This window comes from Mirounga leonina, unplaced genomic scaffold, assembly GCF_011800145.1.
Source record: "Mirounga leonina isolate KUSES-001 unplaced genomic scaffold, KU_Mleo_1.0 Mir_178, whole genome shotgun sequence".
Classification (NCBI taxonomy): domain Eukaryota; kingdom Metazoa; phylum Chordata; class Mammalia; order Carnivora; family Phocidae; genus Mirounga; species Mirounga leonina.
In genome coordinates, this window is record NW_023270464.1 from 11,741,939 (window position 1) to 11,766,204 (window position 24,266).

Here is a 24,266-nt window from a genome sequence, read left to right on the forward strand (position 1 = left end):
AACATAAAAATTCACACCTGTTAGGATGGCCACTGTGGGGAAAAAAAAAAAACAGAAAATAACAGGTGTTGGTGAGTGTGTGCAGAAATCATAACCCTTTGCACTGTTGGTGGGCATGTAAAATGGTGCAGCCGCTGTGGACAACAGTATGGTGGTCCCTCCATATATGAAAAATAGAATTAGCATATGATCCAGCAATCCTATTTCTGGGTATCCATCCAAAAGAACTGAAAGCGGGATCTCAAAGAGATATTAGCACACCCATGTTCATTGCAGCATTCTTCACCATAGCCAAAAGGTGGAAGTAACTCAGATGTCCATCAATGGATGAATGGATGAACAAGAGTGTAGCATACACTAGCAATGGAATATTATTTGGCCTTAAGAAGGAAGGAATTTCTGACATGCACTATAAACCTGGATGAACCTTGAAGACGTGACGCTCTGTGAAATAAGCTGGTCACCAAAAGACAAATCTTGTGTGACTCCACACTTATATGTGGGACCTAAAGTAGTCCAACTCATAGAGACAGAAAGTAAGATGGTGGTCCCCAGGGGTGGGGGGCAGGGGGCAATGGGAAGTCGTTTTCAATGGGTATTGAGTTTCATTCTTGCAAGAGGACTTGAGCTCTGTTGCATAACCATATGAATATACTTAAAACTATTGAACTGTACACTTAAAAATGGTGGAGATGGTAAATTTTCCATTTTCCATCACAATTTTTAAAAAACATAGAAATAGAAATCCTAACGTCTTCATCTTATATACCCTAGTGGGTCACCTTGCAAACCCCGCTGTGGAAATGATTTTGGATCCTCAAGTTGGTGCTGATGTAGGAAGTATTGGAATGACCTCGGGGTGGGGGTGGGGGACCGCACACCTCTGGTTAGGGACTGGAAAGGAAAGAGTAGCCTCAAGAAGCCTGGGCTGCTCAGACCCCACACATTCCCAAGGAAGACCTGTCTTCAGGACTGGCCCTTGGCTGGCTCCTGGGAGAAGAGCTCTGAGCCCTTGGGATGTTCTCCCTGGTAAGAGTGGGTTTGTATCCCTGAGGCATTGGGTCACATCATATTAACTTGAACAGAGTTTCTGCTAACAGTGTGATTTGTCTCTGCTCTGGAGTCTGAGCAGCGCTGAGGTCAGCCAGGTGGGCACTGCCTGCCTATAGGACTGACCTTCAATAAAAACTGAGGCTCGGATGAGCTTCCTGGATTGAAAACACTGCACACTTGTTGTCACAGGTCACTGCTGGGAGAGTAACACGGATCCCCAGAACTCCCCTGGGAGACAATGCTCAGAAGCTCACGCCTGGTCTCTCCTGGTCTTTTCTCCATGCCCCTTTCCCTTTGCCGATTTTGATCTTGATTCTTTTGCTATAGTAAACTGTAACTGTGAGTGTAACAGCTTTTCGGAGTCCTTGTCAGGCGTGTTATGGGGCCTGAGGATGGTCTTGGGGACCACCTGCCACACAGGCCTCTCGGTGTCTCTGGGGTCCTGGTTCTTCCTTTAAAATCATTTCTCCTGGGACCCCTGGAGGGCGCAGTTGGTTAAAAATCTGCCTTCGGCTCACGTCATGGTCCCAGGGTCCTGGGCCCACATCAGGCTCCCTGCTCAGCGGGGAGCCTGATTCCGCCTCTGCCTCTGCCACGACCCCTGCTCGTGCTCTCTTGCTCTGTCAGATAAATAAATTTTTTAAAATCTTAAAAAAAGGGGTGCCTGGGTGGCTCAGTCGTTAGGTGTCTGCCTTCGGCTCAGGTCATGGTCCCAGGGTCCTGCAATCGAGCCCTGCATCGGGCTCCCTGCTCCGCGGGAAGCCTGCTTCTCCCTCTGCCACTCCCCCTGCTTGTGTTCCCTCTCTCACTGTCTCTCTCTCTCTGTCAAATAAATAAAATAAAATCTAAAAAAAAAAAAAAAAATCTTAAAAAAAAAGAATCACTTCTCCTTTCTTTTTTCCTCCTAGCTTTTGGTCCAAGCAGGAAAGAAGACGATTTTCTCTGTTTTCATTCATTCATTCATTCATTCATTCATTCATTCATTCATTCATTCATTCATTCGCTTTTTCGGTATGTTTTTGAGCCCTTCCTTCCGCCAGCCTTTGTGCTGCCCTGCTTCTGCCGTGAATGGGAAATGCCCACAGAGGGAAAATGTCCTCAGAGCAAGTAGAGGGTGGGCAGGAGAGACCAGAGCCAAGTTGGAGGACATGGTATATTGTAGGAGTTGAGAGAGGAGGCTTGGAGCCTGGTGGATGCAAGTTCAATTCCAGACGTGACTTGATCTTGGACGAGTGACTTAGGCTCTAGGAGCCTCAGATGCCTTATCTATAAAACTGAGACATTACTTCCGTCCTTGCATTGACTCTTCACAGTGATGCTGTCCCCCGAGGGGGTGTTTAATACAGGCGGGGTGTTTTCAGTGTTTTGGGAAACCCTACTGGCCATGTCCGGGGAGGTCAAGAGTTGAATATCCCCGAATGCACATTTTACTTTATCCCACACTCTATATACAGTGGTCTCAGAGTAATAATACTAACTCCATTTCCAACAATATCATTCCTGAAAGGTTGAAGATATTTTTGTTTTGTTTTTATCCTTAAATTGCTATGTTTCAAAACCACTCTTCCCTGTGTGATCATGTCACTAACTAGATACACTTTGAGCCTTATTAACTCAATTTGCTTTTAATTTCTATGGATTGCTTTTTTTGAAAATGTAATTTTGGGGGCGCCTGGGTGGCTCAGTCATTAAGCATCTGCCTTCGGCTCAGGTCATGATCCCAGGGTCCTGGGATCGAGCCCCGCATCGGGCTCCCTGCTCAGCGGGAAGCCTGCTTCTCCCTCTGCCACTCCCCCTGCTTGTGTTCCCGCTCCCGCTGTGTCTCTCTCTGTCAAATAAATAGATAAAATCCTTAAAAAAAAAAAAATAAATAAAAAGAAAATGTAATTTTGTTTTATTAGTATGCAGAATATCCTACATGTTTCCAAAGTTAAATCCACAAAACAAGCTTTACTCAGAGAAATCTAGTCTCTTCCCTTCGCCTCCATAGGAAATCAATTTTTAATTTTATGATTTATCCTTCCATCTTTTTATTATCATAAACAAATATGGAACATTTATTCAGTACCCCTCCATTCTTAGTATATAATTTCTCCATCATTGTGCATATGTCTTTTCTTATATTTGCCAGCATATCTTTGGGAGAGCTTCTTAGGAATTTGCTGGATTCTAGGCTATAAACATATGTCTCTTTGTCATGTATTGCTAAATTCCCCTCCAGTGGGATTGTACCATGTTGCATTCCCACTAGCAAAGCATGACAATGCCCATCAGCCTCCCAGCCTCCCAGAGTAGTTGTCACACTTTTGGATTTTTGCCAATCTGATCTTAGTGTAGTTTTAATTTGCTTTTCTCGTATGAACAAGTTGGAACATAGTATCACATGGGTAAGAACCATTTGTACTCCTTTCTCTGTAAAGTGTCCTTTCACATCTTTGGTCCATTTTTCTATAGCGTTATTCACCATTCTTTTTTTCTATTCATAGAAGCTCTTTATATATTAGGGATATTGCATTTTAACTTACAAGTTTCTCAGCTGCATTTGGCCCGTGATGACCGGACAGGACTGAATGGGGAAGAGAAAGGTCAGGAGCAAATCATCCCTTCTGTCCAGCCAAAGAATAGCAGTGGGGAGTTGGCCAGAAAGGAAGGTCTGTAGAGACTGCCATTGGACTTGGCTGAATGCATCTCCAGTGGTTTTGTCCTAAGAACAATATCACACCCTCATGGTCTGTCAACCGTGCCCCTCAGCTCCTGGGGCGGCGGGGTGGGGGGGGGGTCCCAGTCCCCATCCGGGAGCCTGGGCGGATTTAGGCTTCTGGGTACCCCCGCCCCCCCAGGCCTATGGAGGCCCCAGGCCTTCTCAGCAGCCAGGAGCCGAGGTTTACCCAGACCATCAACATGACTCATAACAGTAAAGTCAAGGGAGGGCTGTTCAGGCTGGAAGGGCAGCAGGTCCTGCTCTGATGCCCAGGGGGCAGCTGTGGGGGCCAGAGCCGGGAGGGGGTACTTCTTCAGTCACATAGCCCTGGCAAGAGAGCCATGTTACAAAATGAATTGCTCTCCAAGTATCATTTGGCCTCCGGACTCTCTGAGGCTGCTCAATGGGAACTTTGTCTCTGCAAGAGAATAGAAATGTACGCTCATTCCGTTCAGCTCACATGACTTTTTCCCAGTGAATGACAGAGCTGAACCCCAAGCAATCTCATCCCAGAACATTCCTCTGGCACGTCTGCTTTCTACTTTGCTGGAAACTCATAGTCAAAGGAACTTGGGTGTGTTACGTGGAGGCACAAGCAGGCTGCCTCGACTTCCCCTCGGCCTCTCTTCATGGCTCGGGTACTGTGGTCCCACGACGATGCTATCCACAGATTTCCAGCAGGTGCCCCTCCACCTGGAACACTTTCCAGGGTGGCTTCTCCTTGTCACGCAGGTCTCGGCTGAAATGTCACCTACTCAGAGAGGCCTTCCAGCTCATGTCTGCGAGAGGAGCTCCCCAGGCACCACCCACTGTGTCACCCTGGGTTCATGCTTGGTGGCCCTTTGCACTCACTGACATTGTCTTGCTTAGATTTGACTTCTTTCTGGTCTGTTTCCCGCCACAGAAGGTCAATACCACAGGGACTGAGGCTGAGGCTCTGGAAACAAGACCCGGCATGCAGGTGTGTCCCAGATGTTGTGGAACCAAGCAGGAAGTGACCGGCCTGTCCTCACAGTCCCCAGTGGTGGGGTTCTTCACTGGGATTACAGGATTATTCCAAACAAAACATGATAATAATTCTGCCTACTTAGGCTTCCAGAATTGTATCAAACCATGCTTCCAATCACCAAAATCTGAAGATTTGAGTGACAAAGTGCCTTGTGGGGAACACACTGAAGTGAGGACCAGGAGTCTTTGCCATCCAAATGAGCAAGGAGGGTGTTTCCATTTAATTTCAGTTTATTTTCCTAAATCGAATGTGGGAGATATTACGGCCCATGCGATCTATTGGTCATGATGAGTGACAAGCCATACCATTTGAGATCCACAACTGTAAAAAACTTGAAACAATTTTTCCAAATGTACAGAAGCAATCTATTATTATCGGGATTATTTTCAGTGTCTACAAAGTGACCAGTCAAGAAACTAAAAGGAATTGAGTTCATGATACCTCTCCACCCCTTTCATTGACCTTGATCCTTGACTCTTGATTTAAGAGTGCTGGTTTAATAGGATTTATATTAACAGTGTGACACTAATCAACCTAGCAGAAGTTTCAGAAGTCCTCACCCCCGCCTGCCCCACCCCATGTTGGGGTGTGTATGAAGTACCACACTCACATTCCCTGCTGCTGGAAGGGGGAGTTGGTATCTCTTCTGAGGGGTTATACTGTTTCATGTAGTATAGTAGCTCTAGGATGGCCCCCACTATGGACTGAATGTTTGTGTCCCTCAAAATGCATATGTTGAAACCCTCATCCCCAATGTGATGGTATTTAGAGGTGGAGCCTTTGGGAGACAATCAGGTTTAGATGAGGTCATGAGGGTGGGGCCCCCAGCATGGGATTAGTGACCCTTAAGAAGGTATGATGAGACTAGAACTCTGTCTGCATGCATGAAAGAAAGTCTGTGTGAGGCCATAAACAGGAAGCGGGCCCGCACCCCAAACCCAACCGTGCTGGCACCCTGATCTCAGACTTTCAGCCTCCAGAACTGTGAGAAATAAATGTGTGTTGTTTACGCTCCCAGTCTATGGTATCCTATTATAGTAGCCCGAGCCGACTAAGACAGTTCCCAGTGAAGTGCACTTTCTAATATCCACACTCTAGTGTAATCTCCTCCCCTGCTGAGTCCGAGCTGGTCTGTGACTCATTTTAACCAAGAGAATTCAGCTGGGTCGGGGCCTGACCTACACCTTCAGCATCTGGCTACCCTATTGGGGAGGCCTCATGTGGGGAGGACAGAGGCCTTGCTGTCCCAGGACCCCAGTCATGCCTCCATGATCCTGCCCCAGCCTCCATATTAACACAACCAATGAGAGACCCAAGCAAGATCAGCAGAAGAACTGCCCGGCTGAGCCGAGCCCTCCCACAGTGCTGGGAGAGATAACTAAGTGGTGGTTGTTTGACACCATCCCCCTGTTACGTGGGGATTTTAACAAAGCCTGCTCTTTTCCGTATCTGAAAGTTTTCTGGTGTTTTATGGCATCAAGATCTAGAAGTCATCTTCTCAGATGATGGCAGGAGAATCCGAAAGGGAACAGTGTCTGAGATGCTGGTTTACTGAAAGTGTCTCAGAATTTGAGGGATCCTAAAGAGAAGTCATATGGATAGACTTACAATAAAGGCTGTATTGTAAATCCAGGGACATCAAAATGTGGATGTCTCCCCAGGAACAGGGGAAGATGTGGGGACAGTGGTGACTCCCAGGCTCTTCTGGAGGCAGGGTTCGGAGGATGGCAAGCCAGTTGAAAGAGGATCTTGCTAAGGGAAGCTCATGATTAAATGTAAATATTTGATGTATTTGAGCTGAACTAAGACTTTACAGGTTATTATTGTATTTGGTTGAATGCTCACAGCTGCTTTGCAAACCAAGACAGGGAGAAGAAAGGAGGACCTGGTCAACCTGGGCCACAGTCTTCCCACCTGTACAATGGGAACAATAACCATACGGTATCCACCACAAAGATTATTGGGACCCCAGAGAGGTCAAGCAAACTGGCAAAAAAGAGGGAGCAGTTCGAGTGTGGAATGAGGGCTGGAAGCCAGGCAGTGGTAAATGAACTTGAAAATTAATAGAAATCATTGTCTCTCTCTCCCTCCTTCCTTCTCTTTCTCTCTCTCTCTCTTTTTCCTTGATCAGTCTGGCTAGAGGTTTATCAATTTTATTGATTTTTTTTTCTCAAAGAACCAGGTTTTGGTTTCTTTGATTTTCATTGTTAGGATTCTGTTCTCTGTTTCTGATTTCTTCTTTGATCTTTTTATTTCCTTTCTTCTCCTTAGTTCAGGTTTAATTTGCTCTTCTTTTTCTAGTTTCTTACAATAGAAACTGAGTCATTGATTTGAGACCTTTCTTCTTTACCAGTATTGTTGTTCAGTGCTACAAATTTCCCCCTAAGTTCTGCATTAGCAGCACGCCACGAGTTTTAATATGCTGTTTTAATTTTCATTCATGTCCAAAGACTTTCTAATATCGCTTTCGACTTCTTCTTTGGGCCATGGCTTATTTAGAAGTGCATTTAGTTTCCAAATATTTTGGGATTTTCCAGATATCATTCTGTTGTTGATTTCTAATTTAAATCCACTGTGGCCAGGGAACATACTTTGCATGACTTGGGTCCTTTTGAATTTCTTCAGACTTGTTTTGTGGCCCAGGATATGGTCTATCTTGAACGTATGGTAAATGTTCTATATGTACTTGAAAGAGTGTGTATTCTGCAGATCTTTTGGAGTGTTCTATAAATGTCAATTAGAGCAAGTTGACTGATGGTTTGTTTGAGTGTTACGTACATTTGCTGATTTTCTGTCTGTGATCTATCGCTTATTGAGACAGGGGTACTAAAATCTTTAACTAAGGGTGCCTGGGTGGCTCAGTTGGTTGTCTGCCTTCTGCTCAGGTCATGATCCCGGGGTCCTGCTCTCCCTCTCCCTCTGCCTGACACTCCCCCTGCTTATGCGCTCTCTCTGTCAAATAAATAAATAAAATCTTCAAAAAAAATAAATAAAATCTCTGACTAAAATTGTGGATTTTTGTATTGTCCTTATGCTTCTACTTGTTTTTGCTTCATATATTTTGGAAGTGCTGTCATTAGGGACGTAAATGTAAACTGTTATGTCTTCTGGATTAACTGACCTCGATTAATTGGTTGCTTATTCCATAACTGCTAAATGGCTCTCTGACTCCAAATTTGACCTCTTCGAACACAATTACCAAGACAGGTAAAGGACAAGAATAATTTTACAAGTGTCAAAAAAGAGGATGACCCCAGCAGCCTGAGGACCGATACCCGAAATGCATCTTGTGGCTCCCCAAACATTTCCCCACCCCTTGGGGACCCAGTGCCTGAAGTTTGACCACCATAGATCCTTTGGGTTCATTAGTCCCTGTCTGGATATTTTTGCAAATGCCTGCAGGATGGGAAACACGGGCTCAGGGTGTACGTGAGCACCGGGGCCAGGGGTGGGAGAACAGGGAGCACGCCAGAGAGGAAGGACCCTTACTGAGGCTGGTCAGGGGAGCGGCATAATCCTCCATGATTATAAACATCAGTGCAGTGGCCAGGACCTGACCAAGGGCTTCTCAAACTGCCCCTCAGCCTGCAAGCCCAAAAGAGCCCCCGTGGGTTTTGGAATCCCGGGTGTACATCCCTGTTGTAATGCTGACATTACTTTTAATATTTATAATGTGCTGGGGCGCCTGGGTGGCTCAGTCAGTTAAGCGTCTGCCTTTGGCTCAGGTCATGATCGCGGAGTCCCAGTATCAAGCCCCACATCCCAAATTGGGCTCCCTGCTCAGCGGGGAGTCTGTTTCTTCTTCTGCCCCTCACCCCGCTCATACTCTCTCTCTCTCAAATAAATAAAATCTTAAAAAAAGAAAAAAAGATTTGTAACGTGCTTCTAATGTGACTAGATGTGAGGGTGGAGAAGAGAAAAAGTAGGCCAAAGATCTTTTTGTTAGTTTTCCTCCAGATTCTGTCCCTCCCCAGAATGAAAAGGCGCCTCAAATCTGACGCCGGGTGGCCCCGAGTAAGCAGCATGATTTCCAAGGTCATGCTTGTTTGCGTACTTTCCCCTGGTGCTGGACTGTGTGTTGCAGGATATAGTTCCATCATATTTACGGCAGCACAAATGCGCGTTAATCCCCTCAATGTTCTGGTCTAGACTCTACAAAGCAAGATAAACAGGCCAGAGTGCTTTCCATGCCGATAGAATGTGTAATCCAGAAACGACATGATGAATTTCATCAAACCTAAGCCTCAGAGACGGAACGCCAAGCATTATCAGATGAACCACCAAGAAAGCAAAAGCTCTGCTCAACTATGGCAAAGCGTAAGATGCAATTGACTGGAAGGTTCATCTAATTTGAGGATGCCCAGGTGCTTTTTTTTTTTTTTTTTTCCAGTGGTTTTTTGCATCAATAAAATATGATGGGTGAATGTGAAGGAGGACAGGAGAACATGCTCAGACTTATACATAAAAGTAGTGCAGTCATTTAAAAAGCACCCGCCTTAGTTTAACCCAGTCCAGCCAAGCACATGGTGGAAAATGAAATATGGAGCCATGCGTTTCCTTTGGAGGAGAGGGGTCTCAGTGATCGGGGATTGTAAGGGAGGTGGGAAAGGTTTCGAGAGAAGATGGACTTTCGAAAGGAAACAGGCCGTAATCCAAAGTATAAAATAAATATCCAGGAGTCCATACCGACGTAAAGAAATGATGAAATAAACACATACATAGGTGGGGGATGAAAGAGCCAAATCTTGCTTGAAGGTGCCTTCCAAATAATTTATGCAGATACTCTGCCCTCAAGGGGGCGTCACTCCCTCCTCCCCAGTGGTGGGCTGGGCTTAGTCTGTCCTTCCAGAGTATAATGCGGAAAGGGGGTTGGGGGGGGAGAACAACTTTACAGTGAGAAACCTGACAAGCCAGGTCATCAAGGTCAACATCAATGGTGATCAGTCATATGGATGAGTCCTTGATATGATGGGAAGAGAATGGCACTTGACCTCTGGTGCTCTTCCTCCCCCAAATCCATAATCCTAGTCCAATCATGAGAAAAACATCTGACAGATCCTAACTGAAGGCAGAGTATAATACCAGCCAGTATCCCTCAAAACTGTCAGAGCCACAAAACCAGGAAAGGCTAAGAAACTGTAACAGATGAAAGGAGCCTAAGGAGACCTGAGGACTGAGTGTGATGTCGTAACCTGGATGGGATCCCTGAACAGGAAAAGGACACTAGGTAACAACTAGGGAAAGCCGAATAAACTATGGACTTTAGTTAATAATATGTTAATGTTGGTTTATTCATTGTGACAAAAGTACCATACCGATGTAAGATGTTAATAAGGGGGAAAGTAGGTGTGGGATATATGGAAACTCCCTGTACAATCATCATAACTTTTCTGTACATCTCAATGTGGTTTTTATTTTATTTCTTTATTTTATTTTTTTAAGATTTTATGTATTTATTTGAGATAGAAAGCGAGAGAGAGAGAGAGAGAGCACGAGCAGGGGGTAGAGGGAAAGAGAGAAGCAGATTCTATGCTGACAGGGTGCCCCACATGAGGCTTGATCCTAGGACCTCAGGATCATGACCTGAATCGAAGGTAGATGCTTAACCGACTGAGCCACCCAGGCGCCCTATTTTTTATTATTTTTTAAAGTCAGCTCCATGCCCAGAATGGAACCCATTGCGGGGCTTGAACTCACAACAACCCTGAGATCAGGACCTGAGCTGAGATCAAGTCAGATGCTTAACTGATGGATCCACCCAGGCTCCCCTCATCTCAATGTGTTTTTAAGTAAAAAGTTTATTTAAACAGACAGGAGAGAAGTTGGAGAGTCTGCCCTGCTTTGGCACTGGGAGAGAGTTGAATACTCTGCATTTGCCGGGGGGTAGGGGGCAGGGGACCCACAGATAGGCCCTGGAAACGTGCTGCTGTCATTTTGAAAGATCTTACTCTGGATTCCTCAGGTTGTCCTCCTGTCAATGTGGGAATGGATTTAGGGTTTAGCGAGAACTAAACCTTTGACTCACTTGTCTGCAAATGGCAAGTTCTCCCCCAAGTAAGCAGACTAAACGCATTTCGCTGGATGTTTAATAAAAGTGCAGTGTTTATGTGGAGGGCTGTGAAACCATAGCAGACACTCTCATGAACATGGAAAACCCACCAGCGTGTGGGTTTTCTCTTTACTCATCTTTTTCCAGGGGCTTCTCTGCAACCCAGCTTCCTGTGCGGGGTCTCACTGCCACAGGAAGAAGCCTTCTGCCCAGGCTCCAGGCTCCTTGCCATGTGCTCACATATGCCCACTATTCTGGTGACTTCTTGTTCCACTACAAAATGAGAATGAGGGGATAGTGCTGCTTCATGAGGTCCTGGGCCAGCACATGCAGGAACAAGGCTACTTCTCTTCCCACCAATAAAATGGGCTCACACTACAGTCATCAGACTGAAGAGAAGACATGTTAGAAATCATGAGGAAAGGGGCACCTGGGTGGCTCAGTCGGTTAAGCATCTGTCTTTGACTCAGGTCATGATCCCAGGGTCCTGGGATACAGCCCTGCATGGGGGGGGGCGGTCCTTGCTCAGCAGGGAATTTGCTTCTCCCTCTCTCTCTGCCCCTCCCCTTCACTCTCTCTCTCTCAAATAAATAAATAAAATCTTAAAATAATAATAATAATAATCCACGAAGTAGCGGTCTAACAGATGAATCAAGAGAGGATATAGATGAATCAAAGAAATGATTTACTTTTACTCAGAAAGGCAAACAGTCCCCTGCTGGTCCCTGAGTGGGTGGCGCAGGACCCACCCTTCACTGTAAAGTGCCATTTGGCTGGTGCTTCTTGAGCTCTTCTGATGTGCTGCCCTTTATTCTTTATTATTATTATTTTTTAAAGCAACATGTAATAAAGGCATGACACCACTTCATCTTTGGAGGAAAGAGAAATTATTCTGTATCAAGTTTATGAAATCTGGCAAGAACCTTGACCCTCTGGCCACCCAGGCTGGGTTTATCTTATGTGCAGTTACATAATGTCTTGGCCCAACTGATTCATGGTGTGATTTACAAAACTTTTGTTTTATTTGCTGCCTTTCCAGGCTCAGGCACTTGTAGAAGAGCTAAGGACATAATTCCTTTTGAAAGAATGTGAAGTGGTCCTGGCTCCAGAATTAAAGTGTCCAAAAACCAGGAGATAATGATGCAGCCCTTGCATTCATAAGTCACTAGATAAAACTTATGGGCAGGGAGGGAGGGGCATCCACAATGGGCCAGCTCGATGTTAAATACTCTGGCAGATGCTGTTGATAAATAGTATTAAGTCCCCCTTCTGGGAGCTTGGAGGAAATGCCTCTTTTCACTGTGGACTTCTAGCATTTATATTATTTTTCTATATTTCCTTCTTTTTAAAAACACTCTTCTCCCATTTAAGACCAGCTACAACAAGGAGCACCCATCTGGCTCTGTTGGAGGAGCGTGCGACTCTTGATCTCGGGGTCATGAGCTCAAGCCCCACGTGGGGTGTAGAGATTACTTGAATAAAAACATTTAAGAGCAACTACACCAAAAATGCATTCAAGTTGTTATTTGTTAATAGCTCACCTCTAAGAGAGGTGAGATGCTGTAAGTGTGCAATAAGACTTTCTTTTCCTCCCTGCGATTCCATAATGCCCACTTACGAGGCCTGCCATGGAGTAAGTGCGCATTAAACATTGCCCATGATATTGACAAGGCTGACCTTGCTAGGAGAGAGCATGGGGATAGAAAAGAAAAGAACAGCATTGGGGCGCCTGGGTGGCTCAGTTGGTTGGGCGTCTGACTTCAGTTCAGGTCATGGTGCCTCTTCTCCTGGCTTGTACTCTCTCTCTCTCTCTCTCTCAAATAAATAAAATCTTAAATAAGAAAAGAATAGCATTCATTCATGAATCTAGCCACTGAAACACATGTTTCAGGCTAGGCCCTCTGTGGGGATGCAGACATGTTGATAGAGGTCCCCACAGACAGTGTGGTGCTTATACTGACCTAGGGAGCTATGTGCCCTTTTGTGCATTATTTCACCCATCTGACTTTCCATATCTGTATAATGGGTCAAACGTATGTACATGAACTAGGTTGGACCTTTGCCTTAATATGGCTGCTTAGATGATCAGCCCTGCAAAGGATGTTCCATTGGCAGTCTGCTGGCAACTTAGAGTGGATGCTACCAGTGAGGTTCCAAACCAGAATGAGAAAGTCTAACACTGAGTGGAGCCTGCAGACCTGTTAGTGGAGGCCACAGAATGACCCAGGGTGGCCCAGGAAGTGAGAATGGTCCTGCAGATTGACAGTGAAGAGAGCCTCTAAATTAATCACAAGTGACTCTGCCCTGGAGAAAAAAGCCAGAAAGAAGAGTGGAGCAAAACCAGAGACCCAGAGCAGGGCCTGGAGGAGGAGGCCAATGGGGGTGGCAGTGGGTGCCAGAGGCCGGGCTTGGGCTCGCTTCCTCATCAGCTATTAGGGAGGCTTCTGTTTTGGTCATCACCACTGTGGTACCTCCTGAGCTAGGAGACTGAGCAGCGGGTTGCCTTGTCCATGTCTCAGAGCTGGGAAGCGGGCGGCGATGAGCTCACAGCCGAGGGTCTGCCATGATGACATGGCCGTAGGGCTAAGGCATTTGGGTGTGTCTCCTCACTTTGCTCACCCGGGGGGTCATTGGGTAGTGTGGTTCTGGATGTTTCTTGAGTTCTAGGAAGTTTATAAAGCATTATTGTGCTGGAAGTAGTCCTCCTCCTCTGAACTAGATGCTGTTTTCCCGCAGGGGGAAGAGTGGGATGAACCTGGACTTCACTCACCAGGACCATCTGAGACTGGAATCTAGATGGCATGTGTCCTTGGGCCAGATACTCAACCTCCCTGCACACCCATTTCCCCACCTGCACAATGGGAATAAATATCGATTTCTCTGGACTGCAGGAAGAACGCCACAAGCTCCTCTGCCTAGAGTGTCCCATGTGGTACCCAGCACACAGTGGTTTGAGAACTTATTCCCACTTGCCAGAAATCAGTCTGTCCTTCATCCTGCTTCCACCCGATGGCCATCCCACTGACCTCTGGGGTGGGGTTGGGGAGTAGTTTCCTCTCATTTTGCTTTAGGTTCCTTTCTTCCATATATTCTCCAGAATGAAGTGAATCTCTTCCTCTTCAGAGTATCTCACAATGTAGCACTTCTCCGAATCCACTTCAAGTTATAATGATTTTACTTAAGGGCCACCTCCTCTCCCTAGACAGGAAACCCCTGTTGGGAACTGTGGTATAAGAAAGAATATATCTGGGTTTTGTCCCTAGTTCCAGGCACAGAGCTTCAAAACCCCTGGAATTTCCTGAGTGGCAGGAGTGTCTTTGTTATGCTAATGAGGCGACAGTCGGGGTGGGTCTCCATGCTTCTGGATGCCAGGTGCCCCTCTTGGTGCTTATTTTTATGAAAACGTCTTCATTTCATTCTTGTTCTTGAAAAATAATTTCTTGAAAAATAATTTCAGGTTGACATTTTCCCCCGCCAGCACTTTGAAGATATTTCTCCACTGTTCTCCGGTTTTTACTATTGTTTTAGAGAAATTTACTCTCAGTCTCATTGTATGGCCAGTTTCTACAGGTGGCCTATCTTTTCTCTCAGGCAACTTTTCAGATCTCTTTGTCTTTGGTTTTGTGTGGTTTTACTGTGTGCATAGGTGTGGCTTTTGTTAGTCTTTGCTAGGTATAGTTTGTACCTCTTAGCTCTGTGGATTCATGTCTTTCATCACTCCTAGAATCGTCTTAATCATTGTTTTCAAATATTGCTTCTCTTCCATTCTTATTAGTCTCTCCTCATGGAACTCCTATTAGCCATATGTTAGAATATCTCATTTTATTATCCATACCTCTTAATTTCTTTTTTCACTTCTTTGTCCTCCTTTTTTTAATCTGCCCTTTGAATAATATCTTCAGATCTATCTTCTAGTTCACTAATTTTCTCTTCATCACTCAGTAAACTAATATATATGTATATTTATGTGTATATTTCACAATTCACCCAATTAAAGTCTATAATTTAAAAAATTGAAGTGTGTAATGCAATGATTTTTAGTATATTCGCAAAGTTGTGCAACCATGAATTTTAGAATCTTTTCATCACCCCTGAAGTAACCCTGTACCCATCAACAGTCATTCCCTATTTCCCCCAATCCTCCCGCACTTGCCCTCAGCAACCGCTAACCTACTTTATATCTCAACAGATTTGCCTCATCTGGACATTCACCTAAATGGAATCCTACATTGTCATCTTTTGTGACTGGTATCTTTCAGTTAGTGTAATTCTAAACTGCCATATAAGCCATCTGTTGAATTCTTCACCTCAACAATTTTTTTAAATTTCTATAAGCTCTCTTACTCCCTTTTTCAATTAACCTGATCTTTTGATAGTCTTTCCCCCCCCCCGATAGTCTCATTTTTGTGATTCCATCTTTACTTCTTTAAGTATTTCACAGTTATGCTATTTTATGATGATGTCTAGCAGAATGATTTAGCATCTCACGTTCTTGAGATTCTAAATCTGCTTCTACTGATTTTTACTCAAAGCTGTCTGTTTCTTTATGTATTTGGTGATATCTGGATGGAAACTACTGTTTAGCTGATCTCAGTTTGTGGAGAATCTGAGGTTTTAAATCTTCAAGAGAAGTTGCCTAGGCTTCTGCTGGGAGCTGCGGCGCTAGAAACCACAGGATCCCCTTCAAAGGGTCTAGCTTACAGTTTAAGTCTTGGTTTCATCTCAAGCTGAATGCTGATAATGGTGTTCCCCCGCCCCCCACTGCCTTTTGTGTCTCTCCTTCAGGTGGCAGCCCTTCCTATGTGTGATGTATACATGCACACGTTGTCATGTATGCAAGCTTTCCTGGAAAGCATCGTACTGCATGCCCAGCAATGCACCGAAGTTCTGTCCTATCTAGTTTATCTACAGGGGAAGGGCTCCTCAGAGCACCTAGTTTGCCATCCTATTTCTGCTGCCTGGAAGCCCCTAGCCTGCTTCTGTTTCTGCCCTGCTTCTCTGGCTTTATTGGTCAACCTTGAGTTTCCCAAATAATCTTCTCTATCATTCCATTTCCTGTGTAACTCTCCAAACTCAGAATCTATTGGCTCACAGCTAATAGAATAGCTTCCTGGTAATAAGGATGATATCTGTGAGCACCAGCAGTGTGCCCTGACCCATTCCAAGGTTTTTTTGTTTTTGTTTTTGTTTTTTAAAGATTTTATTTATTTGAGAGACAGAGCATGAGTGGGGGCAGAGGCAGAGGGAGAGGGAGAAGCAGACTCCCTGCTGAGCAAGGAGCCCAACGTGGGGCTCGATCCCAGGACCCTGAGATCATGACCTGTGCCAAAGGCAGATGTTTAACCCACTGAGCCACCCGGGTGCCCCCATTCCAAGGGTTTTACATGTGTTAATTCCCATAGTCATAACAACCATCCCACTTTGCAGATAAGGAAACGGAGGTAGAGAAAAGCTGGGGGGGGCTTGTTTTAGGTCCCACAGGTTGCAGTTGTTGGAGCTGGAAGGCAAACTCAGGCAGCCTGGCTTGTTTCCCTTTTTCATGACGGCAAAAAGAAATAGAAGGGCTCAGGGCCATCCAACATTCAGCAGAAAAAGCCCTGTTTTTCGAGGAAAAGGCTACAGACACCTGGGAGCTCACGAAAGCCCTGACCTGGCCTTTCTGGTATGTTGTGTACCGCAGTGAGACTTGGCAGTGAGTCTGGGGTTCTCTGAGCTTTTTTTCTGGCTGGAAAAAAAAACAAACCCAGCAACAACAAAACAACCCAAATTCTAACTCAAGAGTCATGAGTTTCCCTGATTGCATCTGTGCAGATAGTCTAGAAAAGCAATACTACAGTGACAGCAAACCTGTGATTCAAGCAGCTTTGTGGCATTTTCAGCTAGACTGGGGAATCCTGAGAATAGACTCAAGACCCTACCTTTGACTTGATCCAATAGAGGCAGGAAACTGACAGTCAAGTGTGAAACAACAGCCAGCTGTGTTCTAAGCCACTAAGTGACACCCAACGTGGGACTGGTAGGAGGCATTTGCTTCAAGGAGGAGAGGTGGTCCCCTCTAGTCATGAGACCCTGACCCCTCCTCATCCCGTCCCAGGACGTGCTTTCTCCTGGTCGGCTACTTCCTTAAAAATAAAAGTGTGTCCTCATATGAGTGAAATCATATGATATTAGGACACACCTTTATTACTCATATGTAGAATTTAAGAAACAAAACAGAGGAACAGAGGAAGGGAAGGAAAAATAAAATAAGATGAAAACAGAGAGGGAGACAAACCATAAGAGACTCTTAACTCTAGGCAACAAACAGAGGGTTGCCGGAGGGGATGGGGGTGGGGGCCTGGGGTAACTGGGTGATGGGCCTTAAGGAGGGCACTTGATGGAATGAGCACTGGGTGTTATATGCAACTGATGAATTACTGGATTCTACCTCTGAAACTAATAATACACTGTATGTTAATGAATTTGAATTTAAATAATAAAAAAGGCATGTCCTTTATAACAGCAACCACTATTAAGCACTTACCTTGTGCCAGGTGCTGTAAAAAGCTGTTTTTACAGACTTCCATGTTTACTTGTTTTACATGCTTGTCTCTTTTACTCTTCCTCTGTAACATCCGCACTATTATCCACCCACTTCATGCATAAGGAAACTGAGGCTGGGGGAAATGACTTTCCCAAGGTCCCAGGGTCAGAAAGGGGTGGGGATCATGGGAACCTAGCTCTTGGGGCAGCAGAGCCTGCTTTCGGGCACTCCCCGTCCTCCCCAGGAGTGTCCCCACAATCTCTTCTTTACCACACAGCCAGAAGGGCCACCTGGGGGCAGGCTAGGCACAACCCAAGGACCAAAGGCTAGTCCTTCTGCCAGGGTCCTGAGTATTTGTCTTCTCCCCTCTGATGTGGACCTGGCTACCAAGGGGCCTTGCACACTGGGTTTCTCAGCCACAGGAGGAATCGGTGGGGCCCTGAGCTGCAGGGTCTGGGCCTAGTGGGAGTTTACCTTCACTGCTTCCCAGCTGGAATTCACCAGATACTGCCGGAAGGGTCCAAAACCTGAAGCCAAAGAGACCCTGGTTAGCTCAGGTCAGGCTTAGTTGGGTCTCTACACCTGGGCTGCTCCCCAAATTCCCATAGGAGCTTCCTGATGCTCCCAGGGCCATGGGGGACTCCGAGCACTCCACACACGCCCCTTCTTGAAGAATGCAACCTCACTGATCTGGGAGCATTTTCAGAGTTCTCTGTGGCAGGCATTGTGGGGCACCCAAAAAGGAACAAGCTGCTGACCCACCCCCAAGCTAGGAAGGCTTGAGAAAGTGCACAAGTGTCTGGTTAAAATGCACGCTTTGTTAAGAGCCTAGAAACACACCCGTGTGAATATGCCCAGTAGTTTGCTAGGAGAGGTGCAAAGTCAATTCAGTGGAGGAGGGTGGCCTTTTCAACAAATGGGGCTGGAACAACAGGATACCCAGAGGCAAAAACATGAATCCTCAACCTCAGTCTCGCACCTTGGACAAAAATTAACTCAAAGTGGATCATGGCCTTCAATGAAAAAAGGAAAACCATAAAACTTTTACGGGGGAAAAAGGGAGAAAATCTTGAGACCTACCCTTAGGCAAGTGCTTGACACCAAGAGCACACCATGATCTATGAAAGTAAACGTTAATAAACTGGACCCCACCCAAGTGCAACTTTTGCTGCACAAAAACGCCTTTTGAGAGAATGAAAAGAAAATTACGGACAGGAGGAAAAAAGAAAAAAACAGTTACAGACCACACATCTGATGAAGGCCTCGTATGTAGAATATATAAAGAACTCTCAAAACTCAACATTAAAAAAACAACCCAATTAGAAAGCTGGCAAAATACACAAAGGGACATTTCACTGAAGAAGATCTATGTACAGACAGCAAACAAGCATAGCAGGGGATGTCTGACATCTCTTACCAGCAGGGAAACATGAATTAAAACCACGATGAGATATTATCACACTTCTAGAAGAGCGGCTAAAATAGAAATACCGATAACCCCCAAAGCTGACAAGGATGAGGAGAAACTGGCTCATACCCATTGCTTAGTGGGAATGTAAAACGGTACTGCCACTCTGGGAAACAGTTTGCCAGATCCTTTTAAAACTGAAAGTGGACTTCCCACCACACGCACTCCTGGCTATTTATCCCAGAGAAATGAAGACTAGTTTTCATGCAGAAACTTGTACACACATGTTCACAGCAGCTTTACTTGTAATAACCCAAAGCTGGAAACTACTCAAATGTCCTTCAAGAGGTGAACAATGAAGCAAGAATTCCAGATCATGCAATACTACTACTCAGCAGTGAAAAGAAAAAAGTAGAAACCACACAAATGTGTGCATCAACTGATGAATGGGTAAACAAAATGTGCGATCCATACAATGGGGGATATTATTTGTCGATAAAAGGAAGTGAAGTACTAATACATGGTACAACATGGCTGAGCTTTGAAAATATTATGCTAGGGGCGCCTGGGTGGCTCAGTTGGTTAAGCGACTGCCTTCGGCTCAGGTCATGATCCTGGAGTCCCAGGATCGAGTCCCGCATCGGGCTCCCTGCTCGGCGGGGAGTCTGCTTCTCCCTCTGACCCTCCTCCCTCTCATGCTCTCTGTCTCTCTCTGTCTCAAATAAATAAATAAATAAAATCTTTAAAAAAAAAAAAGAAAGAAAGAAAATATTATGCTAAGTGAAAGAAGCCAGCCACAAAGGACCACATAGTGTATGGCCCCATTTATACGACATATCAAAAATTGGCAATCTAGGGAGACAGAAAATAGGTTAGTGGTTAGTAGATTTGGAGTGGGGGGCATGCTGGGGGTGTGATGTGGGAAAAAAAGACAAAAGAAAAATTAAATTTCCTTACTACCTACAGCCCACTGACAAGTCCTTGAAACAGGCAGAGTGACATTCCTCTAGGAGCTCAGCTGCCTCAATGTTAATACTTTGCTAAGGGCGAAAGGCAATCTTAGCCTGACCCCTAGGATCCTGTAAGTCTTTAACATATAAAAATTCCTTTGGAAACTTCATTTATCTCTACTCCCCAAGATACATGTTGGCAGTCATCCCCCAAGCATATGGCCCACCGATATACATCTGAAGGGTCTCATAACTAAGGTTTTATTAGATGGTAATAAATGGCTTTTTCCCAACAATAGCTAGCCCCCTCAAGGTCCTGGAAACCTTGCTTCCAAAATTCCTTAGACAATTATGCCATCCCTAACCCTCTCCCAACTTGAAAGTATATGATGGGCCACTCCTCATGACCCCATTGCAGCTCCTTCTGCCCAGGGGTCCTGTCCCCATGCTTTAATAAAACCACCTTTTTGCACCAAAGATGTCTCAAGAATTCTTTCTTGGCCGTCGGCTCTGAACCCTAACATCTTCCCGACATCAGGGTGGATTAGGGAGTTATAACTAAGGGGCTTGGGATTTCTTTTCGAGGTAATTCAAATGTTCTCAAATTGGTTGTATGATGAATGCATAACTCTATGAATATACTAGAAGCCATCGAACTGTCCATTTTATTTATTTTAGGGTTTTTTTTTAAGATTTTATTTTTAAGTAATCTCTATACCCAACATGCAGCTCAAGCTCACAACCCCGAGATAAAGAGTCACACACTCCACTGACTGAGCCACACATGAAAACTGTCCGTCTTAAGTGAATTGTGAATTTTATCTCAATAAAGCTGTTTAAAAAAAAAAAAAAGGAACCACTGATACATACAACAGCTTGGATGAACCTCAAAGGAAATATGCTGAGTGAAAACAAGCCAGTCTCAAAACGATACATACTACATGATGCCGTTTATACAATCTTTGTAAAATAACATCATTACAGAGGTGCAGAACAGCTTAATGGTGGTCAGGAGTTAGAGGTGGGGGAAGTGGCTTGTTTTCAACTCAGATATCTAGACACCCTGTGGCCCAGTCAAGGTGACACCTAAAATTAACCATCAAAAGATGGTGTAGGAGTGACCACACCCATGGGACCTCTTATTTTACCTCTCCTTCAGAGTGGCCCTTGCTCAGAGCTCCCGGGCCACCCCCCACCCCTGCCCCCGTAGGGGAGGCCAGTGGCTGCCAGGAGCTCAGGCTTTTAGAGGAAGAGCCAGTCCAAGAAAGGATGGTGCCTTTGAAGTTCTGAGCCTCTGAGTCTAGAACCGCTAACAAGCGTGGCTCACAAGGGGTCAATCTTTCTCAGGCCATACAAAATTTTGGACAGGATGTCCTGACACCAGGAAGCCGATGGTGTCCTCTTGACACTGACTCCTATAGAATAAGACTGTAGCTGCCACTGGGGGCAGCCAGAAAAAAAAATAAAAAAAAAACAACTTTAGAAAATATTGAGATTCAGAAAAAATCACTGAGAAACCAGGTACCTCAGACTAAAATCACAGCGCCACACACACACAAAAATCACATTCTGCTTTAGAATCATATTCAGATCAAAACAGTCAGATCATCTCTTATCTGTTTTTAATTAGGAAAAACAACTCAGCAAGTACAGGTTTGAAGCTCTTGTTTTGTAGGGTCACATCTCACACTTTAAACTTGGCAGGCCCTCAGGGTGAAATCTGCATAAGGCTAGAGGAACCTTCTCACAATCAAGGGAGGCCCTTTGGAGGGATGCAGGTTTTCTCAGCCTCCCACTATTCTTGTTGGTGCCAGTCGGAATGCCTTGAACCTGAGGCCGTTTGTCAGAGCCCTGTCCTCCCCCACCCCCATCAGTCTCTGTGCCAACTGTCTTGGCCAGATTTCCACGCAAATCCAATTACATGAAGAGACTACCCCTGGCAGTTCAAAGCATTTTTAATAAAGGAAGGCCACACTCTAGAAGCCAGTGGGCATTCCCAAATGGTGCCTGATGATCAGGTACTTCATCAAACAATCTAGAGTTTGCCAGCAAACCACAAGCTGACAGGCCAAGCGGCAGGGGTCCACGTGAGTCGAAGACATGCCAACTGGGTTTCAATATTCATATTTCATTTGTGACAAGCATTGCATTCATCAGGGGTACAGTCTCCTTAGCAATTCAAGAATATTTTGAACCACTCAATCTCTATACCCCAAATAACACAAATGAGAACAAGGGAGATAATAAAAGGTTTTCAAAAGAATTTTCTTTTCCTCAGAAGGTTAACAGGAGTTTGATTACAGCCTGAAAATATTGAGATAGTTACGTTTCGATTTTCCATGTCCATAGGACTCCTTGTCTCCTGTTTCCTTCATTTCACACAATTCAAAAAACTTAAAATATGCCAGAAGTGTCTAACTAGAAAGAAGGAACTTTGTAAAGAAATCAAACCCTTCTGGGACCAGCTGTGACAATGACTGGGGGTGGCAGGGGTTGATTTGGGATGAGCTGGAGAAAGGTAGGAGTGGGTGGCTACCATTCACTCTAAGTTGATCTTTTGGGGTTCAGAGTCTCCAATTGGAGGCTCTCCGGTGGTGTTCAGGGCTTTCTGAGTGGCTGAAAGCTCTTCAGCCTGTGTGTTGGGGGCTGTGTTCTCCTTTGGGGGTGGTTCTTGTAGATGGACCGCTGTCCAAGCCTTACAAGACCCCATCCTTTCTGGATCCCCAGCTCCCACTGCCTTGCTATGGAGCTGTACCCCAGGGGATGCCACATGGACCCACTGGGCCCCAGACTCAGGGACAGCAGGTGCCAGCCTCGGATTCCTCCCCAGCTGGGCGGACGGACAAGGTCTAAGCCTGAGCCACATGCAGGCACCTTTGAACTGAAGGAGAGGAGCAGAGTGGAAAAGCCTCTCTGTCCGCTGTTTTTCAGTAGGGCATAGCAAGAAGTGATAGGCAAGCTTCCATCTGGAATTATTGGCACCACCAGTTGCCCCTCCTTTTTCCCCCGAGAGGGAACCCTTTATGAGCAGATCAGGCAAGTGCACATTCCGCGGTCAGGCTAAAAGCGCAAATGGGAAAGCAGAAAAAGTCTTACCAGTCACTACCACGCAGCTGGGCTGGGAATCCATGAAACCCAAGCGGGGAGCGTGTATCTGCGCCTCTGGGTGTCAGATGGCCGTGGCTCCGCCCAGGGTACGGGGCACTCCGACCACTGGGCGCCGCCCCCATCCCCCCGGCGGCTGCCAGCCTCAGGCTCCTCTCGGGGGGCGCCCAGCCTTGTGCCTCCCAGCCCCGCAAAGGCTGAAGACTCCTGGGTGTGGGTAGGGCGGTAAGATGATGCCCCTTGAAAGCAGAAATAGCCAGTCCGGGGCTCAGAGGCTTTGGGCAACAGACAAACAGAGGGTTGGAGCACCATCCGGGACTTTCTGGACCCTTGGGGTCGGGGTTAGGTTGTTGCTGGGTATGGGTCAAAGGTGAGCCGTGAGTTTGGTGATCAACTGTCCCGGTTTGCCTGGGACTGAGGGGTTTCTGGGATTGGGACGGGGGGGCGGGGGGAGGTACAAAAATGTGCTGTAACCCATAGAGTCCCAGGCAAATCAGGTTGGTGGGTGCCCCTACAATCTGTTTGTTTAGATTTTGTTTCCTCTCTTTAGTAATCTTCCTCCTTCCCTCCCCCCGGAGCCCCTCATTGTGTTTGGCTATGATGACTTCGTGAAATTTGGTTGCTCTTGAAACTGATTGTGCAAAATATGTAAAAAAAAAAAAAAAAAAAAAAAGGAAAAAGAAAACCAAAACCACAGATGAAGCTTATGGTAACAATGCTGGTTGAAAGCACGTGTCATCTATAAGCTGTAGGTGCTCAGACAAGTTCACCTCTCTGTGCCCCGTCTCCCCTTTCTGTGAAACGGATGGGATCACAGCACCCCCCTTCCTGAATGGAGCCCTCCTGAGCCTAGGGTGCATTGTCCTCAGCTCCTACAGCCCTGGGGGTGGGGGGTGGGGGGCGGGCTCACCTGGCCAGCAAAATCTACTTTTTTTTTTTTTTTTTTGGCTTCTCAGACTGTGCCCTCCCCACACCACATCCTGCCTGCCATGAGTGCTTAATGCCGCGCTGGACCACGCACCACTAAACGTTAGTCACTGCCCCATGGGGGCCTTCCACCTGGCTCTGTAGACATTCCTCCGCCTTCTTAATTGTGGCAGAGTAACTAAAGCTACCATTTGGGGCTAGTTTCTCTATCGAAGAAGTCATGTTATGCAACATCTTGACCTTTCAGAATATATTATATATATATATATATATAGTTTTATAAAGTTTTTATGTAGTTTCATATATAAAAGTTTTATAGTTTTTATATTTAAACTTTTATATATAACTTTTATACATAAGTTTTATATATATACATATATAAATATGTATATATATACACGTGTGTATATATATATAGTTTTTTAGCTAAAAATACTTTTTTTTAGAAAGCTAATAGAAGGTGGGGAGCCTGGATGGCTCAGTTGGTTAAGCTTTTGACTCTTTCCTTTTTTAATTTATTAATTTATTTGAGAGAGAGAGA

General features: G+C 45.4%; 1 protein-coding gene across 1 annotated transcript in view; it reads right to left on the minus strand.

Moving 5' to 3' along the window:
* The window catches only part of PGPEP1L (pyroglutamyl-peptidase I like), a 36,427-nt gene extending 13,279 nt beyond the window's left edge, over positions 1–23,148 (minus strand). The window contains exons 1-2 of the mRNA XM_035024324.1: positions 22,790–23,148; positions 17,810–17,862 (exon numbers count right to left, since the gene is read on the minus strand). Of these exons, the coding sequence (XP_034880215.1) occupies positions 17,810–17,862; positions 22,790–22,823 (87 nt within the window). The 5' untranslated portion in view covers positions 22,824–23,148. The remainder of the gene's footprint in view (positions 1–17,809; positions 17,863–22,789) is intronic.
* Positions 23,149–24,266: the final 1,118 nt, after the last annotated feature.